The following is a 27656-nucleotide window of genomic DNA, read 5'->3' as shown; positions in this document are numbered from 1 at the left end:
AACAAGGTTCCTGGTTTCCTTCCATCCCTGTAACTGATGGGTTTGGAAGACCAAAGGCTAAGGAGATGCAACAAGCGGATGCAGATGCCATGTGAGCACTCACTTCTCAGGACAGGGGTTTGCAGTGCAGCGGTTTCATTTTAGTGGCTGTCTGAATGGCTGACCAAGAAGTGGAAGCCATTCATCTCCGAGTGAGCTACGTACCCAGGTCCTGAGAACAGGATGGGACCAGGGATTCCTTGGGTTCACATCAAAGGGGAGGGGAAACCATCTAATGACATATCAGGGTTACCCCGCCCCCCCAAAAATGTGATCCAAGACAATCTATGTATTAGTGCAAACGTGGTTTATTATTATTGAGAACAGCCTTGGTTTTGTGGCACCCAGCTGTCCAATCTCGCCTTCACTGGAAGGACACAAGGCTTGGGGAGTGGGGTTAGGGTACGCTGGATACAATGGAGGCAGGATGTCCCTTGCCATGTCCTGGGACAGACAGCTGGGAAGCGTCTGGAATTGAGAAGGGCTGTACATACTAGCTTCACTGGTGCAGAGGGACAAGTGCAGGATCATCTCCGGGTTCTAAGGCACCCTCCCCCACCCCAAGCGGCCACCAAGCCCAGCCGCACGCTTTGGTTTCTGGAGTCCTCTTCACAAAAGGATGCAGGGCTTTTTAGGTTTCACTGGGATGGGGTTGAGGACGGCTCGCACGGCCTCCGTGAAGACCTCCTTGATGCCTTCCTGGTTGAGGGCGGAGCACTCCATGTACTTGACGGCGTGGATCTGCTTGGAGAGGTTGACCCCCTGCTGGGTTGTGACGGGCATCTGGTTCTGCTCCTTTAGCTTCTTTATGGTGTCAGGGTTGTTTCTCAGATCCTTCTTCGTGCCCACGAGGAGGATGGGCACATTGGGACAGTGGTGGCAAACCTCCGGGTACCACTTGTGTTTCACGTTCTCATAGGAGGACGGGCTGGCTATTGAGAAGCAGATGATGAAGACGTTAGTCTGGGGGTAGGAAAGCGTCCGGAGCCGGTCATACTCCTCCTGGCCTGCCGTGTCCCACAGATTTAAGTTAATAGTCCTGCCATCCACTGTGTTCTGGGCGCTGTAGTTGTCGAAGACGGTGGGGATGTACTCCTTGGGGAAGGCATTGGTGGTGTAGCAGATCAAGAGGCAGGTCTTCCCCACCGCCCCATCACCCACCACGACGCACTTTATGCTCTGCATCCCGGCTCACGTTCCCTGGGCTCCACTTCAGCAACCTGGAGGGGCAGAAGACAGAGTCAATGAGAGCATGCTCGGTGCAGGAGGCACTGGAGACGGGTTCTGGCCTGCGCTATGCCCAGGGGCTCAGGGTAGGTGATCACAATGGCACCTTCTGGCCTCGAGAATCTGGGATGGGTGGAAGACAAGTAAGTGCAGCTGCCATTTCACCAGCCTCCTGCTCCCACCCAGAGTCCTCCACTTAGACCTACAATCCCAGAGATGTAGGGCTGAAAGGTCACCTCGTCCACCATCCCGTGCTGAGGCAAGACCAAGTCGGGGTGACGGAAGCTCCCTAAAAGTGTTGGGAGGGGCTGCACCCAAAACGTGGCCCTGTCCCCTCCACGCAGCCCCTTCCCCCTGAGCCCTCGCCCTAGTGCTGCCCCTTTTTCCCGATCCCCTGCCCCCATGCCGCCCCATCCCCCGCACCCCCCATTCCCCCCCTTCCCTGAGGCCCCAACCCGTCCCACCCCTTCCACCCAAGGCCCCACCCATGCGCCGTCCCTTCTCCCCGAGCCCCACCTTCTCACCATCTCTTCCCCCAAGACCCCGCCCCCCACTCGCTCCTCTCTATCCTTTCTCCCCATGTCTTGCCCTTACAGCTGGTATGCCCTCCCACTTTTAAAAGTGGTGGAGCCATGCCCCCCCCCCTTCTGCTCCCCCCCACCCCACCATTCTGGCACCCCAGCCCCACTTCTCTCCAGCACACATCGCTTCCATCAATTGGAAGCCCAAAGATTGCTGAGATGCATTAACAGAGTATAAGGAACAAAGTGAACCTTCATGTAAGGATCCTGACTCCCATGAGCCTCCCTCCATTTGCACCAGGGCCAGACTCTCTGCACCAGCAGCTGGAGTCTCCAGAGAACATGTATTCACTAGGATAGGAGGCCTCCAGGGAAAATCGAGGTACCGCAGAAAGTTGTCTTGGTGACTGTGTCAGTACTGAGCCAGCACCCCAGGGCACAGTACTCTGATGCCATGGTGAGGGGTGCACAGACAGGTGCTGGGGTTTAGAGGAGACACGCAACTGAAGTCATTGATTTGTGTTGCAGTCGTGCCTAGGTGTGGCCAGTCAGGAGCCATGCCCCTATCGTGCGAAGTGCTGTATAGAAAGATGGTCTCTTTCCCCAGAGAGTTGTAATCTAATGTGTCTCAGACAGGCAACAATAGGTGGGGTCTTACAACAGACAGCTGGAAAGAGCAGAAAGTAACAATAAGACAATGCCAGATGTCCTGCATGTTCATGATCAGCGAATGGGAATATTTTTTCCCAGTAATAACTGTGTTAGCCCTGGTTATCTGGCCAAATCCCAATACCTGTGATTACATTTGGCCTCCCTTACATTCTCTGTGCAGTTTCACTTAAATATAGGATGTAACTCACGAAACCTTATGCTCAAATAAATTTGTTAGTCTCTAAGGTGCCACAGGTCCTCCTGTTCTTTTTAGTGGTGCAGTACACAGCTGCCACATTCCACCCTAGAAGTGGCTGCATTACAGTGATGGGCAAATATCTGTTCTCATCGTCAGAGGAAACCTGCACAACTCTTTCAAAAGAGGAGCCTGGGAGCTTACAACTCTGCTAGACATGGAAACTCATGGCCTGAGCAGAGACACTGGATTTGTGGCTTATTACAAGGATCTGTAACCCGTTAATCCCCCCTCTTTTTGTGCTGTGACTGCAGAGGTGATAACGGGCCACTCTTCCTTGAATGGGCCCTTCCACTGTGTGCTAACTACTTACGCGAAACAATCCCTTCCACCTTGCATTTAGCTGGGATGCTGGGAGTCCCTTTCCCAGCCCTGAAGAAGATCTGTGTGGCTGGAAAGCTAGTATTGGCATAAGCACTTAGCATTTCTAGAACATTTTCCCCTCCATAGATCTCCAAGCACTTTACAAAAGTCTCATTATCTGTTTGGCGTGCTCAAAGTTATGGGAGGTGGGAGTGGGAGATCCAGGAACAGACCCCACAATGCCCAGCCCTGCCCCCTAGATACGCGGTATTATCGCTAGGCACACTCAGAAACTGTAGCTAGTGCCGATAACATTGATAAGATTCTGGCTGGGGAGGCGGGGGGCAGGAAGCTGGGGGCGGAAGGGAGATAATCGCATACTGCCATCACATGCCACTGGGAATGATAGTGAGAAGACAGATACCCATTCATCAGGTGGTGGCAGAGCACCGGGGCCCTGCCCGGAAGCCTAGCGAGCAGGTCTGGAGGAGGCCGATAGGCAGCTAGCCCAGCACAGGCTCTGATCTCCTTGCGGTTAGAAGGTGGGAAAGGTTCGGAAGCAAGTGCTTGCTTTGGCTGCCGCTCAGCCCCACGCCCTCACGGCCCACTTTCCAGGCTATGCTCTCGTGGGATCGTTCACATTGCCGAGGGTCCAGCCCGCTCCCGGCTCCGATGGACGATGTCCAAGGAAACCCCACGTGCCGCGGGGGGCGGTGTGTTAGAGAACTGGCAGGGGGCGCTCTTCCCTCCAGTCAGTACGAAGCCAATGCCCCAGCAGGGTGCCCCCTTTCAGAGCAGATGTAAGGCCAAGCGTCCTGATTGCAGAGGGCCCCTTATGCAAGGGCAGGGTTGTGAACCCAGATGTCCTGACCAGATTAATGGGTAATTGCATTCTGCCTCTCCAAATACCCCGTTCTGCTGCCCTTGGGTATATTATTCTGCTCCATCCCCTGTCCTGAACTGCAACCTGGTTTTCCTGTTCAGTGCGGCTGTGTTCCACCCCAGAGGTGACTGCAGCTTGGTAACAGGAGTAAAGGCTCCCATGGTGATTCCTTGTAACTTTGTAGGTGGCTTTTTAGATAGGAGTTCCTCTGTGAACTGCTCTCCCTCCACTCACGTGCCACCTCCTCCCATCACCCCCCTACAGCCGTGCTCCCATCACACGCCCCCCTGCTCCATTTCGCTTATAGACATTTATCTGCAACTGCAATACTAGGGCCTGGGGGCAGGGCTGTGGGAGGATGGGGGCAATCTGGACGTGTAGGGGAGACAGGAGACAGCTGCGGGGGCAAGGGAGTGAATTGGTGCGCAGGGGGCTGGAGGTGGGCTGGAGCTGCGTGGAGGGGCATAAGCGAGACCAGGAGGGGTGGACAGCTAGTGGTGCAGCCGGGAGGCATGGGACATGTGCCGTCTCCAGCATCTACCCTGCTGACTGCAAACCCAGCACTGCTCTCTGCACCCAGCAGGGCTGGGAGCCAGGAGCCAGGAGCCAGTCCCTTCCTCCGGGCACCTCCCTCCCCTTCCCTGCTCCCTTGTCCAGGCCTCATGTTCCCAACGACTCACTCAGCCACCCCCCTTCCAAAGGGGAAAGCCGCCAGCTGGGTATACTCGGTGTCCCCCCTCCTCCCCTACCCAGCCCTGCATCCAGCGCATCGCAGCTATTGACAGCACTGGGCACCTGGGGGGCACATCGGGGATCAACTGCACCTGCTCCCTGCAAGGCACCTGCAGGCTACTCTATATACTTGTGTATAGCCCAATTTGTGTCTAAGCCGGCTTGCCTCTTTTCCCCTCAGCGCTGCCCCTTGCTGTGGCCTGCTCCCCGGCCTCCTGGCCCGGCCCTCCAGACTTCTGCCCCCCACAGCTTGGTCAGGCCAGAAATCCTCAGTTGGTTCATCGTCCCACTGCCTCGCCCCCCAGCATCAGCCTGCTCCGTGTATTCCACCACTTCCACCGCAGCTTCCCCGCTCCCCGGCGTTTGGCGGCCTGGTTCCCCAGGAGGAGCGGCGATGATCGGCCACCACGCGCTGCCATGAGGCAGCCACTGAGCCGAGAACGCCCACCTGGGGCCTGCACCCAGACTGAGCGCAGCAGGGACGTCGCCCCCCAGCCAGGATTCCTAGGAGTGAAGAGTGGCTTGCACAGCTGCCTGGGCGCCAGGACCGCCGGTATTCTGACCCCGACTGGCTGTGGGACCCCAGGCAAGTCCCCACTTCCCTGGGCCTCAGTTTCCCCATCAGCAAAGTGAGGCTGAATTGCTGCACAGGGCTGTGGAGGAAGCCTTGGCTCTGAGAAGACTCAGGCCGGCTGCTGGGTGGGGTAAGACCAGGGGAGCCAGGAGGGAGAATTCACTGGGCCGGGAGCCTGAGACAGCAGAGGATGGGGGCCCAGTGGTTAGCATATGGGAATCAGGAGAGTTGGGGTCGATTCCTGGCTCTATCACAGACTCCCTGAGTGACGTGGGCAAGTTGCTCCATCGACCTGGTGCCCAGCTCCCCATCAGCACGATGGGAGTAACAGCCCCGGCCCAGCCTCCCAGCAGTGCGACAGGGCCAGATAAGCACCACACAACAGCTGTGTGTGTAAATGTGGGCGAGTCACTTCCCTCCAGTGTGCCTCAGTTTTCACATCTATAAGATGGGCGTGATCCTGTACCTGCCTCACAGGAGGTTGTGAGCTGTAACCCATTAATGGCAAACATGCTTTGGCATCTCTGGGAGAAGGGCACAGCAAGATCACGCCAAGGGGTAGTGGGCGCCCACCCCCCAAATACTTTCCGCTACCCCTTCCACTACCCCAATACCCCACCTGCTATTATTTATGTAACCAACATTATTTATCCTCGTTGAATAAAGTGTGTATATAAAGCAAAACCCTCACTCCCCCACGAACGGACTTGGCTGCCCCTTCGCTCCCCCGAATTAATTATTCCAGCATTGCCCTGAGCAGGATGCTGATTAGGTTTCATCACCAGTGGGGCTGCAAAGGGACAAGTCGATTGGGAAACATGCCCAGGGAGCATGGGAAGATCCAGGGCGTAGCTGCCACAGTGAACTTCCAACTGCTGCCCTGCCCGCCAGGCCGACGGGACAGACGAGAGGGGAGCCGCCTCTCGGGGGCAGGCAGCCGGCAAGACAGAGACCCAGGCATGGGGACGGAACGACCCTGCACTGGGGCCATCGGCAAGGTACAAATCCAGGCCTACAGGACTAAGGGCAGGGTTCTCCGACTGAGCCAAAGAGGTCACTGGTAGCAGTAGTAGACTCTTAACCTCTTACTTGAACAAAGGCCCATGTTCTCTCAGGGACAAGAACAGAGGCATGTCAGAGTGGGAGTCTGGGGCTTTAATCTGACCCACAGCCCAGCTCGACTCCACCAACACTCCCTGTGGGTCAGATTAAAACCCCAGACTCCAATCAACCCTGGAGCCAGCCCCCAGTTTTGCCAATGGCTCCCATCTCTCTAATGGGCCAAACTGAAATCCCAGCGCCTCACAGCCCTGCAGTTCAGAGTGCTTGGACCCTGACCCACCCCAGCCTGACACCCAGTCTCTCTGCTGCAAGAGACGGCTGGGATGGTAGGAAAACAGAGCCGCTGAGGGAGACATTGAGAGAGAGCAGAGACAAGTTTAGCTTCCAAGTGTGGGGAAAGAGCCAGGATCTGAACACCCAGGAAGCGGACTCCCTTCTTCCCTCCCCTCCTGGCCACAGCCTTCCGTCCACCAAGCTAGAGCTGCGACAGAACCAACCGTCCCTGGGGTTTAGAAAGGAGCATCAAGGGAGAAAAGGCTCCACCTTTTAGCAAACCAAACTTGGATTCCCCATATGTGAGGGACCTTGAGAGACAACTACAGCTCCCTGCTCCTCTTTTCCCTGCTGTTACCAGGCTGGGGCCGTATGGTTTCCGGGAAAGTGCCCAGGACATGATACTGGAAGGTTTGTTCTGACCTGGAGGACAGAGCCAGGATATGGGGTAGCACTGGATCTCAAGCTCCTCTGAGCAAAGCATGCTGGGAAGGGGCGGAGTCAGGGGCCTTTATAAGGCAGGTTCCGATACCGCTCAGGGGTGATGCTGGCTCAGGGAGCGAAAACACAGAGTGTCTGTGAGCAGGGTGCTTGGACAAAGTCTATTGGGTGGGCTAGAGAAGATTTTAGTGCCCCGAGCTCTATGGAAGTGACTGCGCTGGTCGGTCTGGTGAACATCCTGGCTTTTAAGTCATTGCTTTTTTTCTCTGTTCCCTCTTGTCCCACTGCTGTGGTGCGTAGGGGATCTGGGCTCACTGTAAGATCAGGCCTTTAAACAGCCCTCTTGTTTCTCACCACATTAACTGTGTGTATTGCGACAGCACTGGGAGTCCCAGCCGTGGGTCAGGACCCTGTTCCGCGAGGTGCTGTGCAAACACAGAACCAGACAAGAGAGTCCTTGCCCCCAAATGCTTACAAGCTCGCTTTGTTTCTCTCGACTGCTGCATGCCTCGGCTCTCCCTGGCCCTGATAGGGAACAGACACTCCAAAATAACCCTGAGCAGCCCCATTCTCAGGACACCTTGAGATCAGGAAGTCCCCCAGGAAAGTCTGTTCTTGCAATATGTCTAGGTTGCAGCATTTTGGGGAAGAGCTTGGCTTTGGGAAGCTCCTTTTGAGAGCTGCCCATTTCTAGCTCGGACCTGGGGCAAACCCTGAAACCTCAAGCCTGGATCCTACCAATTGGAGCCTGGGACCACAGCAGCCACCATGTTGGGGCAGACCAGGAGTCCATCTAATCCAGCACCATGCGTCCCCCAGCTGTATCAGGGGAAGGTGCAAGAAATGCTGCAGCAGGTAGAGGTGGGATAACATGCCCCCAGAGGAAGCTTCCTTTTAATCCCCAGTTGAGTCTCTCTTCCTTTGAACCCTGCTAACCTCTTGGCCGTAGTGATATCTTGTGGCAATGAATTCCACTGGCTATTTGTACATTGTGTGTAAAAGTGTGTTGTCCTTTTATCAGCGTTCATTTTGTCCCTTTTCCATTTCATGGACTTTCCCCTTGTCATCCTGTTAAGGGACTGGGAACATCTATTCACCTTATCTCCCTTTTCTATCAATTCATAATGTTATATTCCTTCCTTATGTCTACTGTCGTTCCACGTTTCTTCATCTCAATGGTTTTTGATTAAAAATGGCTTTTTGATCAATGGAACTTTGGAAGAATTTCCTTTTGGTTGAAATTTTCTCTGGGGACGTGGGTGGGGGTGGAGGATTCGTTCTTTCTTTACCAAAACCAAGAACATTTTGGATCTTGGTAGAAAAATTGAGGTTTTGGTTTTCAAAAACCTACATTTTGTGCTGAGGTGGTTTTGTTTTTCACTGTCAGACTGAGACCCTTTAGTGGGAAATGATGCGGGTGGAGGAGAAAGGGGTCACCTGAGCATCACAAAAAGGCTGAGATAGATCCGTTGGGGGTATGGAACCAAAGGGAGAGGGTGGGCTGGCTGGCTGGCTGGCTGGCTCCTGTGGAAGGCCACAAGCCAGGGTCTGCAGGAGGCCAAGTACTCCAGGGGACCAGCCTGAGGACCAGTGCTCCAGGGCAGGGGAAAGACTCAAAGGTAGCCCTGAAAGAGGCTCAGAGGGAGGGCCGAAGAGAAGCCCAGGGAGGGTGGAAGAACCTTTTGTTTGTTTGAACCTTGGTCACCCCAGAAGGGGGTAAGTCCATTTATGACTTGGCTGGAGGGCTAAGCTGCATCTCCAGCACAGACCTGAGTGTGGCTCACTGAAGAGACCCACCTCGGGGGAAGGAAACTGAGGTAGGGAGTGCCAGCAGTGCCACACTCAAGCAGAAGGGGGTGGTACAGGGCGGCCACGCCCAAACACAGGCACTCTCCCATGAAATCTAGTGATTCTAGTCGCCTGTCTCCAAATCGCCCTGTTCTTGTTACACCCTGCAACACCCTGCTTGGAGGTGAACACAGTACGGGGCGCGGTGTTGGGGGTGAAACTAACACATCAGCGCGAGCTCTGCAAGTGAAAATCCCGGTGTACAGCGAAAGCAGGAAATGCAGAGCAGTACGGCCACAGCTGTTCCCCCCGCCCCACAGACCCAGCCCAGCCCCACCTCCCAGACTTGCAGAGGATTCTCAAGGCCCTTTGCCACCTCCCGATGTGGGATTGTTCACCCAGGTAGGGCACGGGGAGCAGGTATCTCATGGGGTGCAGGCCAGCATGGCGAGGCCCTGCGGGGAGAGCGCTCCGCCTGTGTGATCAGCAGCAGGAAGCAGAGCGGCTGGGCCGGCTGTGGGAAGGCGGCGTGGCGGGCTTGTGGGGCTGAGCGAAGCAGGTGGGGAGGGGGAGGGGAACGCCAGTTTCCCTTGACACACAGAGCGGATTTAAAAATACACTCCCGCCGAACGTGCTTCGGAGTGACTCGTGTGCAACAGCAGACAGACCGCAGCCCCATCACGGCAGTGACGCACCCTAGCCCGGCTGCACAGCTGGGCCAGGCCTGGACAGACCACGGCGGTTGGGCACGAGAGGCTCCCAGCCAGCCGGCTCCAAGACTGGACAGAAGAGGAGGAAGGGTGGCCTTGTGCTGGAGGCCCTAGGCTGGGATCAGGAGAACTGGGTTCAATTCCTGTCTGGGCTACACAGGCCCATGGGCAAATGGCTTACGCTCTCCCAGGTCCCCATCTGTGGAACAGGAATAATGACGCCTCACAGGGAGGCTGAGGCCAAATCCAGGAGCTGTGAGGAGCACAGAGAAGGGTTTCATGTTAATGGACACTGATCCAGGTGGAAACTGCAGTGAAGGCCCCGCGGGAGCCAGAAGGTAGAAGGACTGGAAGGGACCTCGAAAGGTCCAGGCCCCTGCACTCATGGCAGGACTAAAGGCGGGTCTACACTACACAGTTAGGCCAAGGTAAGGCAACTTATGTCAGCCCAATTATGTCAGTGTCTACACTACAGCTTTCCTCCCGCCGATGTAAGTGCCCTACTACACCAACATCATAACTCCACCGCCACGAGAGGCGTCGGGCGTACGTTGGTGTTGTTAGTGCAACGCAGTATCGGTGTAGACATTGGCTATTGGCTGGCGTGTCAATTTCACGGCAGGTGGACTTATGTTTCTAGTGTAGACATACCCTAAGTATTACAAAAGAAAAGGAGTACTTGTGGCACCTTAGAGACTAACAAATTTATTAGAGCATAAGCTTTCGTGAGCTACAGCTCACTTCATCGGATGCATCCGATGAAGTGAGCTGTAGCTCACGAAAGCTTATGCTCTAATAAATTTGTTAGTCTCTAAGGTGCCACAAGTACTCCTTTTCTTTTGGCGAATACAGACTAACACGGCTGCTACTCTGAAACCTAAGTATTACGTAGACCATCCCTGACAGGGGTTTGTCTAACCTGCTCTTAAAAACCTCCAATGAGGGAGATTCCACAACTTCCCTGGGCAATTTATTCCAGTGCTTAACCACCCTGACAGTTAGGAAGTTTTTCCTAATGTCCAACCTAAACCGCCCTTGCTGCAATTTAAGTCCATTGCTTCTTATCCTACCCTCAGAGGTTAAGGAGAACGATTTCTCTCCCTCCTCCTTGTAACAACCTTCTAGGTACCTTGTGGGGACCCTCACTAAGTGGCCAAGGAGCTGTAGGAGGGTGAAGAGACCTCAGGGGAGTTGGCGTTGGCAGGCCCTCTTCCCGCTTTGCTCTGCTGGGACCCTCAGGAGATCTGCAGCTGTGCATGGCACTACCACAGCACTGCAATCAGCTCCTAGTGAAGTCACAGGGACTTTTCTAATGACTCTGGGGGACGGGGGGGTATGTGAAAAGGGGCCCTCTTTGAACTGATTTGATCGGATAGTTAATCAGGAGCTGACCCGTGCTCGCTGATAGAAAGTCCCAGATCTGGGAAAGCACTGCGGGTGCAGAGTGTTGCATAGTGTGCAATCTGCTGCCTTTCATCAACGTCCAGCTGATTTGCACGACATTGATTTGCATAAAGCTAGCTATTTGCAAAGTGGGAAATCATCCTCCTATGCATGCCGCATTGCAAAGCCCAGCTCCATTAATGGCTTTCCAAATGGCCCTTCCATCCCTTCACTTGGTCTGTCCCACAGCCGCTACAGGCATCCTGATGGCAAGTCTCTGTTTCCCTGAGTACAATTTCAACCCAGTAGCAACCTGATCAGTGTCCATCCACCTGGACTGTGCTTCCTCTTGCAGGGCGCCAGCTGTCCTTGCTGCATTCCTAAGGTCCTTGGAGTAGCAGCCGCTCAGTGTCCTGACTGGACTTCCTGTGTCTTGGGATAAAGTCCCCCTGCCCCCCCCCAGCAGTCCCCTTTTGGTGTGGGACAGCTGCAACCAGCAAAGCCTCCATTGCACAAGGGTGGAGGAGGAGCTGGCGAGCCCTGCATGAGCCGCCAGCCTGTAACCCACCCCAGCCTGTAACCCACCCGGAGGGGCTGCAACAGGGTTAGAGGGAGTTCATGTCCCTGATTTGACCTGATAATTGCTAGAACGCCAAGGTCTGCTGCACCAGATCAGCCCTAGCGAGCTTCCAGAAAGAAAAGCACCATTCCCTTGCTAAGAAATAATAAGTCTTGACGTAGGACCCACAGTGTTATGGGCTCGCCCGCAAAGGAAGCCAGAGATCACTTACCAATCCTGAGCTAACCTGAGCACCCGGAATGCTGTGAGAGCCACAGAGAGTGGCAGCTGGCCAACGAGCCTTCAGCACCGCTGCATCGGGCCCTTTGCTAGCGACCTAACTTGCTGCAACAGGTGTGAAAGATTTGGCCTTTCCCCCAATGGGGATTAAGATACTAACCCACATTGGCTTCTGAGGCTTTAATGAGGGACCATCTGCACAGTGCTGAGAACAGGCAAACCACTAAGTGTTGGAACAAAGCCACGGCCAGCTGGGGCACCCTATGCTGCATGGGGAAGGGGAGTTGGTCTATTTGGTATCTATACAGCCCCCAGCTCTGTAATATCGGAATGATTTAGTGGGGATTGGTCCTGCTTTGAACAGGGGGGGTGGGCGAGATGACCTCCTGAGGTCCCTTCTAACCCTGATCTTCTATGATATCCCAGCATCTCCCAATGTCTGAAAACAGACATAGAACTACCCATCTCTCCTCCTTCCCAGCTGCAGGTGAAATGGAGGTGGGGGGGACAGACAGACGTGAGACACAAGGGCCTACTGTGGAAAAGCTAAATTAGAGAGATGAGTTTCAGAGCCCCTGTGCCAACCCACCCATCTCTTTCACCTGAGCTAAGGAGAGTCTGGTAGCAGCGGAGGGGCCAGGCCACAGCTGTGCAGCCCTGTTTCCATCCAGCAGAGGGCAGTGGTGTACACTCACTAGCAAGTTCATGCCGTTCCCCGTTTTACAAGTGGGGAAACTGAGGCGCAGAGGTGGGGAGGTGATTTGCCCAAGGTCACCCGTGAGCCAGTGTCAGTGCTGGGATCTGAATGTAGGAGGTGGCGTTCCCGTGCTTAGATCATTGTCCCACCCTGCTCCTTTCACTAAATCAATGGCACCCAGGAGTCTGTCCCTGGGGCGAGAGCGGGAAGGGCCAAGGGCAGCTCTTGCAGCTGCTATAGAGCACCTGGTCCTGGGACCCTCTTGTCCTCGCTCTCCTCTCCCCGGAGGTCTTGTGAGGTCACCAGAACCAGGTGACTTGGTGGCTTGGGTTCTGCTCTGCCTAGCCCCTCCCAGCCAGGGGAACTGATGGAGATGCAGGGCTGGGGGGGGGGGAGCAGCTGGCAGGGCAGGGAGCAGCCGGCCCTCCCACAAATGGACCAGCCATGTGAATCCTGGTCACAGCCCAGCTCCCAGCCCAACGCTTGCTTCCTCTGCAGGTGACATTTGGGGGCACGATGCCCCCTCTCCCACCCCACAGAATGTGGGCGGAGCTGGGAGCACTCACGTGGGGCCAGCGGTTATTATAGACACGGAACAGATGGCTCATCTGACCTGCCCAAAGTCACAGAACGAGTTGGTGTCCGTGGCAGGACTAGGCCTCAGGTGCCCTGCTCTGGCCACTAGGAAATGCTGCCTCTAAATCTGAGCCAGCCAGAGGTGAGAAGGCCTGCCCCGATGGCTGCCACAAATCCGCTCTGGAAGGAGCTGGCGGGCCGGAAGCAGGTAATAAGGAGCTCGGGGTTACCGCTGGAGCAGGTGTGCGGGATGAGGCAGGTGTGTGCCATGTCTGTGCCCCTCAATGAACTCAGTAAGCAGGGCAAAACACCCCTTTGTCTTGGTAGCTTGGAAATCCTTCTGAAAGCAATCTGGGGTCACCGTTGTACAGCTGCAGCACTGGAGGGGTTAATCCAAGGGGTATTGAAGGAGAGAAGGAAACTCTTCCCATGGGGCTAAGGGTTAGGAATGGGAGCAGATCAGCAATTTAACGGCACAAGGAATATCCCCCACTACAGGAATCAGAGCTGAATGGACCAGGCCCCAGAGGATGCTGAAATGCTGGGGGTGAAGGTAAAAGATCTTGTCACCATCCCCTCCAAACTCCTGGCCAGGCCTAGGAAGCGAAGAAACTTTCCCCAGAGCATCCATCGCAGGTGTTACCCAGATCCCAGGGCACGCTGAGCAGGACTTCAGGGGACCAGGCACCCGCAGGCACATGGACACCTATGCGGCACAGATGTGAACTATAAAAGCTTGTCTACACACCGCATTGCACCGGTTAATCCTGTGTGCATCTGTGATGGTTTAAAGTTGGTTCTATGGCTTGAGTTTGTGCCTACAAACCCCCCCCCCGCCACCTCTCCAGGCTGAGCTGCCGTAAGCCAGGTTGGAACTGATTTCAGCACGTCCACATTCAAAGCTGCCGCAGAGCTGAGCCAAGCCGCTGTAGAATCACGCCAGTAACTCCACCGGTGTCGCTCGGTGTGCGGAGCTCCAGAGAACTCTGCCGCGGGGCACCGGGCCCTAACCTTGGAAGTTGCCAGTAGATCCCAGTCGCCCTGCGTCTCCCCTTCCCAGCTGCAAGACGAGCCAGTTTGTGCCATAACCAGCAGTTTGGTTGAATTTCTGCTCTGCCCCCTTCCAGAAAGCCCAGCAGGCCACTTGCTGCACCACAACCGATGGAAGCAGCCCTGATGCTGCTGCGCTGGAGGTGGCGCTGGGCCACCATCAGCTAGAGATTCTCCCTCTGATCAGCCAAGAGGCTGCTGAGGGAAGTGGGAGGAGGTGGTGGGGAGGGAGGAAGGGAGGGAAATGGGAGTGGATAATCTGATCTAGTGGGGAGAGGGGCCTGCCAAGCTTTGAAACTCTGGAAACGTGCCAAACCGCAGTCACCCCCGCCTTGCCTCAGTTTCCCACCTGGATAATGTTGATGGCGCCTAGCTCACAGAGCTAGCTCATTTGCTCTGAGCTCCTTGGACAGAAGGGGCTTGAGGAATACTCTTCTTCCGGGAGCACTGCCCATCAGCGTGGTCTCTGAGCTGTTCTGAGTCCTACTGCTGGGTATGTGGGCAGAGACATTCACCGGTGGACCCCCGCCACCACCACCCCTGTGACGGGAGGAAGGTCTGTGGTGCTGTCACCATTTTACAGAGGCGGAGTGGAGGCCCAGAGAGATTAAGGACCTGCTCCAAAGCCCAATGGGCTACACAGACGCCCACTCACTTCACGGTGCAGGATCTGGCCATAAGAGCAGGCTCAAAATGAGAGGGGGCTTGTGCCTGTACTGAAGCCAGGAGTCCCAATTCTGCCCCCACCTAAAGTGGTGTGATCCCGTTAGTGGGCAGGTTAGGGAACGCACCTGAGAGGTTTTCTAACCGGGGGGGCTGCCTGGCCCTGGCATGGGCGGCCAGCTGAGCTGTCATCCCTTGTGGCCTCGCTGAGTCACCCTGATGGGAATGGCACTGGGAATGCCCCTCAGAGGGGGATAAACCAGCCCTGGGGGACACCCATGAGGCTGTCCATACGGGCAGCCATAGCACGGTGCTCTGGCAGATCACTCAGCAGAGCTTTCCTCTGTTGGAGGGGGGGGAGGGCAGCCGCTTGGGGCTGCCAGAACACGGGACGGGGGGCTCTTAGGAGACTATCCCACTCTGAATTCACCAGCCCCTCTCCCTGTGCAGCTCTGCTAGGGGCAAGCCATCACTGGGCATGGGAGAGGACAGCAGCATTTGTTTGTGGGCATTATCATGCCCAGCGCAGAGAGGCGGCCCCATTTGCTAGAGGGGCTGGGAAAGGCTGGGGCAGTTCTGTAGAGTTGGCCTCAGGGTGGTGTCAATATAGTCTAGCCCCCCACATGGACGTGGGGTAAGCACCTGGATCTCTATCACCATGGTGTCTGGGCGCCTGCCCTGCAAAGTGCTAGGCCCCGATCCTGCCCAGGGGACTTGATTGCAAGATCAGGGCCTAACACTTTACGATCCCAAAGGGCTTCACAGACATCAATTAAAATCTCAAGCTCACTATCTCCATCTGGCAGAGGGGGAAACTGAGGCATGGGGGCAAAGTGGGTTGCCCAAGATTACACAGCTAATCACTGGCAGGGCTGAGGCTATAGCCAGATGTTCCTGACTACCCACCAGGCTGACAGCCATTCCCTGGAAGGCTCTCCTTCCTGCACGAGAGCTGGCTATTGTTGTCCATTTCCTAACTCCAGTAGAGAAAAAAACCACTTTGCCGTCATGCAAACGCTTTCTAGGCAGAAACAATTCTGCTTCTGTGGCCCGTATTTCCTAGGGCGGCTCTTCCTATTTGCATTCAAATCTTGGTTTCTGATCTGCTCAAGTATCGATTCCCTGTCCAAAGGCATCTGCCTTTGGAGGCTGCTACTGACAGATCAAAGCTAATACAAGGAGCCAGAGACCAAGCCGGCAGCTCTAGATCTCACGTGGCTTCTTGAAGACTGTGCAGGCTGGCTGTGACAACAGTCCTGCCCGTCCCTAGACGTTCTCCCAACACCGCCCACACGGGAGGCCCTGGTGCCCAATAACTGCCCCTCTCTGGCACCGACAGGAGCAGGGGTCTCTGAGCTGCTCAGGGAGCTCAGGTACACCAGAACTTCCTGGGCAGCACTGCTTTGAGGCTGTGAAAGCCACGCTCCCCAGCCAGAGCCATGGGAACAGAGCTGGGAAGGGCCCCCCTGTTCCGCCCAGCCTCCCATCAGGCAGGAGACTCCTGCCCGCCATCCACACACAGGCCCTGCGGTGCTGGAAAAGGTTCTCATGCTGCAGGGCTTAATTTGTGCCAGGGCTGAGCCCCGGCACCTCTGGACCTGGCAGTTCCAAGCCCCGGCATCTCTGGGCCTGGAATTTCACAGCCCTGGCACCTCTGGGCTTGTTGCATCAGTTATGAATGTAAAAACACAACAGTTCTGGGGTGGCCCCCCAGCCAGGCCCCCTTTCCCTGCCTCCCCTGACTCTACTGCAGGAAGAGGAGAGCAGTAAGATGCACCGGCCCTGAATGAGGATCTGTCACAAGGAGGGGTCTGTTCTCCCTGCCTGATGCTGGAAAGAGCAGCTGGGCAGATTTCACTGCCCTTTCCCAAGGCCCTACCTCTGCCTTTCAGCACGTGAACCCTCGATCCTGGCAAAGAAACGAGGGTACTTGGACGTTCTAGGAACTAGACTGGAACCTCCCCAGAGCCCCGCTGGTTTCTCTAGGTAGTGAAAGATCATCACCCAGGTACGTTCTCTGGACTTCGGTCAAACCCAGCTCTGAATGCCTCTAGCGTCAAGGCTTCCATCCCATCCCCTGGAAAAACTATTCCGCAGCTGATTAGCTCTCGGTACCGGGCAATGGGTCCTAACAGTCAGCCTCCATTTTCCTCTCCTCAGTTCAGCCTCAGCCCATTCCCTCAGGCCCCCCTCCACCCCTCCCTTCCCTGCTCTGGACTGAGCCCACAAGGTGTCCTGAGCAATTGCCATGGGGCCTGTCAGCATGGAGCCTCCCTCGCTAGGAGCAATTGGGGTTGCTGGCAAAGGAGCTGCCAAGACAGATCAGACTCATTGTCCCATCGGGCTGGTGTCCTGTCTCTGGCAGGGGCTGGGACCAGACCCAGACCCGGTGGATACTCTTGCAATTACATGCTGGTGTGGAAGCTTCTTCCTGACCCCGGCAGCTGATGCTTTACTTCTGCCCTGCTGCAGAGTGGTCCCAGCTCACTGAGGGCGGGCTCCATCTCAGGGCCAGGAGGTGATTGAAGCCCACTCGAGTTGGGACCCTCAAGAATTAACTCATCTTTTCAACCTGACGGCCATTGTATTCTCCCTTCCACCCACTTCCCTCTCTTCTAGGTAGCATGACCTCACCTCGCACCTCTCTGCCCAGAGCCAAGGCCAGCGGTGACTGGCTAATCAGCCAGTGGATCACGCCCTCTGCAGCCAGGGCATGCATGCATCCCCGCAAAAGCATCGCCAGCGCGCTGGGGAGAAACTCAAGGCTGCTCTGAAATCGAGAGCATGCTGTATAGCAGCACAGAGAATGGTCCGGTGCTAAGGACACCAGCCTGGGACGTGGGAGACCTGCCACTGACTCCGCGTGTGCCCTTGGGTAAGTCACTTAGCCTTGCTGCACCTCAGTTCCCCTTCTATACCACAAGAATAACAGCCCTGTCCCGCCTCAGGGGTGGAGTGGTGATAATACATTACAGATCGTGAGATTCTCCTCTGCTACCGTGCTGGGGCCAGCTAAGTCCCTTCGCTCTGCATGTCTCATGGGAAATTACCATATTTTTGGCGATGCCTCATATCCACATGCCATGCTCGTAATGCGCTCATGATGCAACAGGGCTGGGAGGGTGACAGAGCTGAGAAACCGACTGGCCCAGGCAGTCCAATCCCCTTGGTCTGTGCATAAGCAGCCCCCCAAACAGAAGATTGGTGTCTCTGTGAGCTGGGTGGGTGGGTCTCAGTCTGTCCTAGGCACTGGTAAGATCGTATCAGGAATGCGGCACTCATGTGCTGGTCACCGTGTTGAAGAAAGAAGAATTCAAGCTGGAACAGGTGCGGAGAAGGGCTGCTCGGACGGGCAGGGCCATGGAGGAGACTAAGAGAGGTTGGCTGGTTTAGCCTGGCGAAAGCAGGCTGAGCAGGGATCAGATTGCTCTATAAATACACGCCAGGGTGAACCCCAGGGAAGGAGACAAGCTATTGAAGCTAAAGCACAATGTTGGCACAAGAACACACAGGGAGAGAGTGGCCAGGAAAAGCGGAGGCTGGGAAGGAGAAGATTTCTAACCCTGCAACAACCTCCCAGTAGAGCAGAGAGAGACAAACAACCAAAGGGGCTTTAGGGTGGAGCGTGACAAGTTTGTGAAGGGGACGATATGCCTGGGCTGCCAAGTCCCTTCCAGTCCCACGTTATCATTGTTTGGGTGCCCAACTTGAGCCTGGCTCCTGGAGGTGCTGACTACCTGGCTTCAGTCTGCTGGGCGCCCAGAAACTCAGGGGCTAAAATCAGTGGCCATGTTTGGAAGCCTCTGCCTCAGAAGACATGAACCCCAGGTCCAGCCGTGGCATCGAGTGGCCAGAGAAGGGTGGACGGGGGGCATTACTCTCCGCCCCCATGAGACTGCAGGGCCGCATGGGGGAGCTTTGCCTGGCTGACCCCCGTTTGCCTAGGGTACGCTTGCCCGTCCTGGAGAGTGACAGGCCCCGTCCCACAGAAGCATCACAGCCCCATCCTCCACCCTGCACCAGCCCAGCCCGCCAGGGTGCAAAGCTGCTTGGCGGCTGGCCCAAGGGCGAGGGGCTGGAGCCCGCTGGGGAGGGATTCGGGGGGATCTCCAGCCGCTGGCTTCCATGCAGCCTTTAGAAGGATCCTTCCTGCCACAGCCCATCAAAAGGATGGAGGGGTCCAGCCCCAGCCACATGCGGGGTGGGGGGAGCGCCAGGGCCCCAGGCCCTGATGCAAACGACATCCACATCCGCAGGCCTGAGCTAGTGACAGGAAGTAAACAAACCTCGCCCCAGGAACCCAGCCCGCCCCACCCCACGCGCCCGCTGGTGACTGAGATACCATCCCTGCTTCTGCGTGTGCCCCCCACACACTGCCCGAACACCTCCACACACCCTGCCCTCCTGCACACCCCCACACACCTCAAACACTGCCCTCCTGTACACCCACACACACACTGCCCCACACCACCCTCCTGAACACCCCACACACCACCCTCCTGTACACCCCCACGCAAACTGCCTTCAACCCCACACACTACCCACACCTGCACACATTGCCCTCCTTCTCTACACAGCCCACACCCCACACACTGCATACAGACATACCCTGCCCTCCAGTACACCCACACTGTGCAGACACACTGCCCACACCCATACCCTGCCCTTCTGTACACCCATACCCACACACACACCCCGCCCCACATCCTTCATGCAATCCTGCTGCCCAAGCAGGGCCGCATGGCCAGCCCACGCACGAACCCCTCCTGGCTCCCACGTAGCCCGTCATTAGGGCCTGGTGGGGGTGTACAGGAGGGCAGTGTGTGGGGTGGGGGCTGTGTAGAGAAGGAGGGCAGTGTACATCCCAATACACACGCCGCCCCCCCCACTGCCCACACCCCCACACACACTGTGCAAACCCACAACCTCCACACACTGCCCTCCTGTACACCCACACATACACTGCCCCACATCACCACCCCAGCCACACTCACACCCACACCTCACACGCTGCCTTCCTGTACACCCCCACACATTGCCCCACACCACACCACACCCAGCCCACACTCACACTTCACACACTGCCATCCTTCTGTACACCGCCCCCCCCCAGCCTTCACCATACACAGCCCCCACCCCACACCGCCCTCCTGTACACAGTCCCCACCCGCAGCCCCCTCCTTCCACCCCCCCACCGCCCCCACCCCCACCACACTGCCCTCCCCCTCCCACACACACAGCCCCACCCACACCACACACACAGCCCTCCCTTCTCACACACACGCACACCGCCCTCTTCTCACACACGGCTGCTGGCACCACACTTCACACACTGCCCACAGAGGCTGGCCACAGATGCCCACTAGACATGGTGCCCCCACCTTTCACAGCCCCCCCCCCCATCACCACAGCCCCCCTCGCACTGCCCTACCTCCTCTGTCGCCTGCACACGTGTCACCCCAGCCCTGAAGGGCACCCCAGGGCGCCTCCCCTCTGCCCAGCAATGATCCTCATCCAGTACTGCTTCAGCAAGAGGAAGCTGGGGCCAGGACATCTCAGCTGCCTGGCGGGTGATTCATAACGACTCCCCCCGCCACCCGGGAAGGGAAAACAACTCATCTCACCACTCAGCAGAAAAGGGAAGCAAACCCCTCTCTCTGTTTTTCAGACGCAAAATCCACCCCCCAGCCCCTGCCGAGAACTTTGCCCCGGGCGGGGGTTTTCCACCCAGAGGAGGGAAAATGTGCCAGCTGCTGAATGCTGGGGCCACACCAACGGAGCCTGGCATCCTCCTGAATGGGGCCCGCCCACTGCGGTCCCCCCCCCCCCACCGCCCCGCCGGCCTGAGTCCTTCCACTAACCCCTGCAGAGCAGCCCCCTGCGCCCGAGTCCTTCAGCTGAAGCCCGGGATTCTCGGCCCCAGGGTCCCTCCCATCGGACGGTTACGTGCACACCACTGCGGCTTGGGGCCACGACTCACGTTCCCCCAGGACTCCGCCTTTGGACACCCGTCAGCCCACAAAGGGGTAGCCTGGGTCTCTCTTCTTGGGTGCAGTAATATGAAATATTGTCCTGCCATGGCACCTAGCTGTCCCCACCAGGGTCAGGGCCCCATTGTGTTAGGTGTTGAACACACTATATTTACGGGCCCAATGGAGCAGGAAATAAACTGGTCTCTGTGCAGCCTCCCGCATTCCAGTCCTTTTCTGAAGAGGAAAATGAACGGCCATACAGAGAGCTCCACTCCGCTACGCACACATGCTCATGCTCTGTCAGGTAGCAAAAGTACCTGCAATCACTAGAAGCCACCTGTATCTCCATGGGAGGAGAAGAAGAGGCTAGAAAGGTGTCTGACAGCCAGGACGGCTGGGCTCTACTATAGGTTCCAGGAGGGAGTGTGGGCTAGTGGCTAGAGCAAGACTTCTAGGTTCTCTTCTGCCCTAGAAGGAACATAGGACTAGTCCAGTATGGCCAGCCAGCACAAAAGAGCTAAACCCACTTCTAATGGAAATAGTGCCTCCTTCAGAGCAGCACATCCACCAAACTCCTTGAAAAATGCAACAGCACTCCCCATCTGAAAGGAGCCAGAACTCGACACTGTGGACCATCTCCTCTCCAACCTCCCAGCCCCACGGGCAAGATCATGGAGAAAGTAGGAACCACCATGCTCCACCGACAGGTGACATCAGTCAGCATCCCGGATGCCTCCAGAGAGTCTACGGGTACTAAAAGGTGACCTCCTTGTGGCCATGGACACAGGTAAGATCTTCACGGTCCTACCACCAGGCCTCTACAGCCTGTGACAAGGGAACCCCAAGGTACTGCTAGCTCTCCCACCTGACACAGCAGGAGCTGATGGCCCAGTCTCCCAGTAGCTCCAGTCCTCCCTCTCCAGCTGTGCCAGAGAGCTGAAATGCTGCTTGTCAGAAAGGAGAACAGCTACCCAAGAGATGCTGCCTCCACCTTCCATTGAAGGTGTGCAGACCCAATTCATCAAAAGGGCGAGAAACTCAGGGCCCTGTTTGACTCCTCAAAACGCCCTCTTTCGCTCCCAGCTCATTTGGAAACCTTGTCCCTTCCTCCTGGAGGAGATGTGATCACAGGGATCAAGACATGTGTCACCTCTAGGCCGGGTTACTGTAACCAAAACTAAATGTGAAGCTGCCGTGCAGGTTCCAGCTACCCACCTCCGTGGCTCAGACCAGCATGGGCACCTCTGACCCATGCTCAAATGCCTTCACTGGCTCCCAGTCGGCTTCCGAGGCCAGTTTAATGACATGGCCCTAATTTAAAGCAATTAATGGATCAAGTCCCTGCTACACCAAAGACTGTATTTCGATCTGTGACCCACCACCACAGCTGCGCTCCTCTGGGACAATGCAGATCACAAAGCACATGAGCACTGGGGTCAAACTTTCTCAGTCCAGGGGATCTGCTTGTGGAACAATTGTCCAGAGGAGCTCAGGAGAACCCAGAGACTGACCGTCTTCAGGAGACGCTGCCAAACCTTCTTCCTCTTTGGAAAAGCCTCTCCATCATCTGAACAACAGTCACCAGGCTGAACCCCCTAAGCCCTGCCAACCAATCAAAAACCCTACGCCAAGCGGAATTGAACCCCGAGAAAGAGAGACATGACAGAGACTCCACCAAGTCCACTAGGGACTTCGCTATTGCCACGAATTTGAAATTGAAGGTGAAAAAGGTGTCCAGTGTCGTGATTGCTTTTCTGCTGTGTTTCCTGCTTCTGATACAGTCAAAGGATGCCTTGCGATTTGTTTTGATGTCTTGGCTGGGTTCTCCCCGAACGCCGCCTTAGCCCTCCCAACCCCTATCTAGCACTCTACCCGCTCCCACCCGCGTGCAGCCAACAGAAAGAAGCTCCATTTTCAGAAGGATGCCGTTGTGGCTTGGAGGACATAGGCTCTTCTTAACTAATTTCTTCATTTATTTTTATCAACTGCTACCTTTCGTTACCTTTCCTCCCCAGCTACCAAGCCTGCCCTAGACCTACCAATCTTCCCAGCAATCTAAAGTTAGTTTCTTCTCTCTTACATCGCCTTATGTCACTGGTAACATAGGCTCCTCCCTGCATATACCAGAAGCCTCTCGAGAGGTCTCCTGAGATCTGCTACACGTGGACCCAAGAGCCATGTCACTGAATTGATCTGGTCACCACGACCCCAGCTATTGCTCATGATCAAATCACCATCTTTACAGCCCATGTGTCTCACAACTACCCATGCTGGCACTTTCTTCCTGTCTGCTTTGATAAAGTCCTCCAAGCACCTTTAGCTACAACTCAGTGGTGACTGAAAGTCTCTCTAAAAGGTCTGCCCTCGTTCCACACACACACACCTCTCGCAGTTATCAGGCACAAAGCAGGAATGAAGGGCAAGTTTCTCTGGCCTGTGCTATACATGAAGTCAGACTAGCTGATCAGAACAGTCCCTTCTGGCCTTAAAAATCTACACATCTGACTAACATCCTATTTGTCATTGGCTTTATCTTTCAGTCTACTGTCAGGTTTTGTATAATGCTCATCATTGTAGTATCTAACTATCAAGGGTGAAATATTTTTTGTTTAAAAAAAAAGAATCAAAGGGTTAACTACAAAAAGAAGCAGAAGGCAAAGGGTTCAACTTTATAAAAAGGCAAGACAAACTTTTGTAAGGCTAGAATTAAGTATAAAAAAAGACAGAAAGTGACACAGCCAGTGTTCAAAACTAAACAAAGGGGAGAGTGAAACTGAAAAGGCCAAGAATAGCTAAAAAAGAAAGGTCAGGCTTAGAAATAAGTTAATAGAGAGAAAGCTGAGCTTGAATATTATGAAAAAGGGACAAAGTCCAGGGTTTAAAACCAATGAAATTCTAGTGTTAATTATGCACAAAATAGGAAAATGTATATAGAGAGAGAGATAAAGGCAATTTGAAATGGTTTAAAAATTAAATAGTTATTTTAAGACTAATAAGGGCCAATCCTGCAAATAGTTATCCACATGCTTCACGTTATTGAAATATGTAGTTCCATGGGATTTACATGTTTCAAGTTAAGCATAATCTTAAGTGTTGACAGCATTGGGGCAGGGTCTGTCTCTTCACACGAAGGGGCCCCCATTCTGGCTGGGGCTGCTAGACACTACAGCAATGTAAAGACTCTTAACCAGTAATGCCAGAGGGATAATAGTTTCCTTCCTCACCTGGGGTGGGGGCAGGAGGTTTCATTCATTTGTGTTTGCAAACTCCTTGGGATGCAAGGTGGGACGGTCATTCCATGCGCCAGAGAAACCTACTAATTCTCTGAGCTGCTCGTGAGTGTCAATGGTTTTGAACACAGAAAGCAGCTTGGAAGTGTGAAGTACCAGTATGATAATCAAGGCTGTTCATATATTGGAACGCCTCTAATTATGACACACTGGCCCCTGGCTGCCCAAGGAAGGGAAGGGTGGGGGACCACTGTGCCCTCCAAAGAGATGAAATAATTGTAACCATACAGTTACAAGGAGAACCCAGGGGCAACCTCATTCCATAGTATTGCACAGATGCTTGGACAGCGAGCGATTTCCTTAACAACCAAACAGTCACCGCAACAAACCACCCCACTCAGAGGAGGGATTGCATTGGGGTTTAGAGCAAATGCTCACATTCGGTGGGAACGGTCTGGTCTCACTTTTTTCTTGAGCTGCCTCCACCTTATTTCAGCTCTGTTCCACTCGCCCTTCTGAAGCAGTACCACTGTCGGAAACAGGCTACTGGGCAAGGTGAACCACGGTCTCTCATCTCTTCCCTCCTGCCTGCCTCCAGCTCTCCTCCCATTCACCCCTCCACTCTCACCCATCCTACCTGATCCCAGCTGGATTCGAACCAGTGACCTAGCGGTCAAAAGCCAGTTATTCACCCTGTCCTCGGGATTATTTCTTCTGCAGCATCAACAACTTAAAATGCATTGTGCAAAAATACAATTTACAAGGTTTAGTGTGTCTGGAAAAATATGCAGCAGACCTTAAATACAGTGTGATGCAATGGCATGTGCATATGAGCGGGCACATCATTGCCCTCTGCTGGACAGAATCAGAACTTCTAAACTGTGTGTCATGTGCCCTATACTGCAAGTAGCTAATGGTGATTCTTCTTTACTAAAAAGGCAGGGGTCTGTGCTTTGGAAGCAGGAGAATCTGAGGTCTATCCCTGCTGGTGCCACAAAGTTCCAAGCAGCCATGCTGCATAGCGCGGTGCCAGCCATGACATTGGGGTGGCCCTGGCTTTGTTACACTATTTGAAGGCTGTTTCTCATTTTAAGGGGGTCTGTGTTCTCCAGGCAGGGCCATCTTCCCACCACCATCCAGATGAGCTCAGCTCTCCGGCTCCCTCCTCCCTGACTTCAGGTCGAATCACCACCACTGGTAGCCTATGACACTGGTGATATCAGCCCAGGAAATCTGCCCCTATGGGTGCATCCACTCAGGCATAATCTGGGAACTGCCCCGGATCAAACTGTCTGCTAGCAGCCCCGTCCATCTGAGCTCAGGCCTGAGCCACTGCAGTCTGATGCCCACTTGTATCCCTAGTAAAACGGGAGGCTGCAGACGTTCATTCTTAGCCTTTTAGTAACACACAAAATGATCTGACCTCATGAAAAGGCAGCACAGCCCATGGAGGGCATCTCAGCCCAGCTCACATGGTCTTAGCTCGCCGGGGGGGCGGATAGACACAGAGTCATTGGCTCCAAGGCCAGAAGGGACCCATGTGTACAGCACAGGCCAGGAAATTTCCCAGTAATAATCCCCAGAGCAGATCTCTTAGAAAATGAAGAATAAAATCCACTCCCAGCCCTGGGAGGGGACCTTCCCTTCCCCTGCCCCATTCTGAACAAAACCCAGGCCATGATCCAACCCAATACACCCTGTCCCCGAGACAAGGAGACACCAAGGAGGAGCCCGCCGCTTTCCGATTAAAGAGCACAGAACAAACTCCGACGACTTTCTGACTGTAACATGCTGCCTGCTCTAGCTTAGCGCTAGAAGGGCCCAGCCCAGCTGAGCTTGGCACAGAACGGCTCAGGGCAGTCAGAGGGAGAACCCCAGTGCCAGGCTCACTTTAGCCTGGCACAGAATGAGTCCAGCCCAGCTCAGACTGACCTAACAACCACAAGGGAAACTCCTACTTGCTCTGGGCCAAAGCCAAGCCTAGCTCAGAGGAGGGCCGGGGGGAGGGAGGGGAGTGCCAGCTTGTGGGGGAGGCACAGGGCAGGCTGTGTTCTCAGGACAGACCTTCTCTCCCAGAAAAAACAGAGCCAGCCAGTCTGCCCTGGCCGCAGGCACCCTACCCACCCTGGAGGAGGCAGGAGCACCCCAGAACTGGCTGCTTCACCATTTTCCTCCCGGAGCTGCACTTTTTCAGAGTGCAGCCCTGCCTGGCTTGGCCCGGCTCGGCCCAGCCCTGCCCAGCCTCGCCCCCGCCCCCAGCGCGGCTCAGCCCTGCCCAGCCTCCTTCACAGGCAGACCCAGCAGCTCTCGTCAGTTGCAGGCGCCTTTGGTGAAAACTCTTCCTCCCCCCGCCCCCCATATCCGTCACTCCAGCCCCACAGCCCGACCCCTGCTTCTCCCCCAGGCTCTCTCCTGCTCCCGCTTTGCTGACTGCAGCCGGGTCCTGGGAAGCGTCCTGGCCTCGGTTCCACCGGACACGCAACACCCCCCACCCAGCGGCACCCAGCCCGCTCCGAGGGGCGCCCCCCTCCAGAGGACAGACAGCAGCGCCCCCACCCCGAGGGACCCCCCCAGAGTCGCACTGCACAGCTCCCCACTCCGATCCGAGGGGACCCCCCTCCAGAGGACAGACAGCAGCGCCCCCACCCCGAGGGACCCCCCCAGAGGCGCGCTGCACAGCTCCCCACTCCGATCCGAGGGGACCCCCCTCCAGAGGACAGACAGCAGCGCCCCCCACCCCGAGGGGCGTCCCCCTCCAGAGGCGCACTGCACAGCTCCCCACCCCGATCCGAGGGGACCCGCCTTCCAGAGGCGCACTGCACAGCGGCACCCATCTCGATCCGCGGGGACCCCCCCAGAGGGCACAATGCATTAGCACCCACCTCGGGGGACCCTCCAGAGGCGCACAGCACAGCGGGCCCCCCCCATCCCATTCCAGAGGCGCACGGCACAGCGGGCCCCCCCACCCCTCTCCAGAGGCGCACGGCAGAGCGGCCCCCCCCACCCCTCTCCAGAGGCGCACGGCACAGCGGCCCCCCCCACCCCTCTCCAGAGGCGCACGGCACAGCGGGACCCCCCACCCCTCTCCAGAGGCGCACGGCACAGCGGCCCCCCCCACCCCTCTCCAGAGGCGCACGGCACAGCGCCCCCCCCCACCCCTCTCCAGAGGCGCACGGCACAGCGGGACCCCCCACCCCTCTCCAGAGGCGCACGGCACAGCGGCCCCCCCCCACCCCTCTCCAGAGGCGCACGGCACAGCGGGACCCCCCACCCCTCTCCAGAGGCGCACGGCACAGCGGCCCCCCCCACCCCTCTCCAGAGGCGCACGGCACAGCGGCCCCCCCCCCCACCCCTCTCCAGAGGCGCACGGCACAGCTCCCCACACGCTTTACTGCCAGGCGCCTGGCACAGCTGGGGGCGCGCCCAGACCCCCTCTCCCAGAAGGCGGGGGTGGGGGTGGGGAGCTGCGGGGAGGCAGGACTCACCGTGGCTCATATCTCGGGGCGGCGGGGGGTGCGCAGTGACCCGGGTGTTTCTCAGCCGGGGGCGCCCGCCGCTGCTGCTCGCTGCTGCTGCTCCCTCCCGGTGCAGAAGGAAGTGAATGAGGCCAGAGGAAGTCTGCAGAGCAAGGCACAAGAGAGCGTGAACAAGGAAGTTTCTGCTCCCCAGCTCTTACTTCCCCTCCTCTCTAGCCCTGAGCACTCTGTTCTGAGGCCAACTTTCCTCCAGTCCTCTCTCCTGTGGCTCTTCCCCCCAATTTCCTCCCCCAACCCAATCGCAGCCCTGCCCCACAGTCAGCCTTGCCTTGGCAGGTCGTGCCACACCT

The 27656-nt window shown here is 56.2% G+C and overlaps 1 protein-coding gene across 1 annotated transcript; it reads right to left on the bottom strand.

Annotated features, from left to right (window-relative positions):
- Window positions 1–329: 329 nt before the first annotated feature.
- RHOG (ras homolog family member G) lies at window positions 330–27445 on the bottom strand. The gene is made up of 2 exons (XM_038386902.2): window positions 27316–27445; window positions 330–1259 (listed from the first exon to the last, which is right to left on the bottom strand). The coding sequence occupies exon 2, from the start codon at window positions 1222–1224 to the stop codon at window positions 649–651; it is 576 nt and encodes a 191-aa protein (XP_038242830.1). The 5' UTR covers window positions 1225–1259; window positions 27316–27445; the 3' UTR covers window positions 330–648.
- Between the last annotated feature and the right edge of the window lie 211 nt (window positions 27446–27656).

This window comes from Dermochelys coriacea, chromosome 1, assembly GCF_009764565.3.
Source record: "Dermochelys coriacea isolate rDerCor1 chromosome 1, rDerCor1.pri.v4, whole genome shotgun sequence".
Classification (NCBI taxonomy): domain Eukaryota; kingdom Metazoa; phylum Chordata; order Testudines; family Dermochelyidae; genus Dermochelys; species Dermochelys coriacea.
The sequence above is the reverse complement of the archived record's forward strand: the minus strand, read 5'-3'. Positions and strand labels throughout refer to the sequence as shown.

Coding starts and splice junctions, on each gene's coding strand:
- RHOG (XM_038386902.2), bottom strand. CDS start 1,224: ATGCAGAGCATAAAGTGCGTCGTGGTGGGTGATGGGGCGGTGGGGAAG.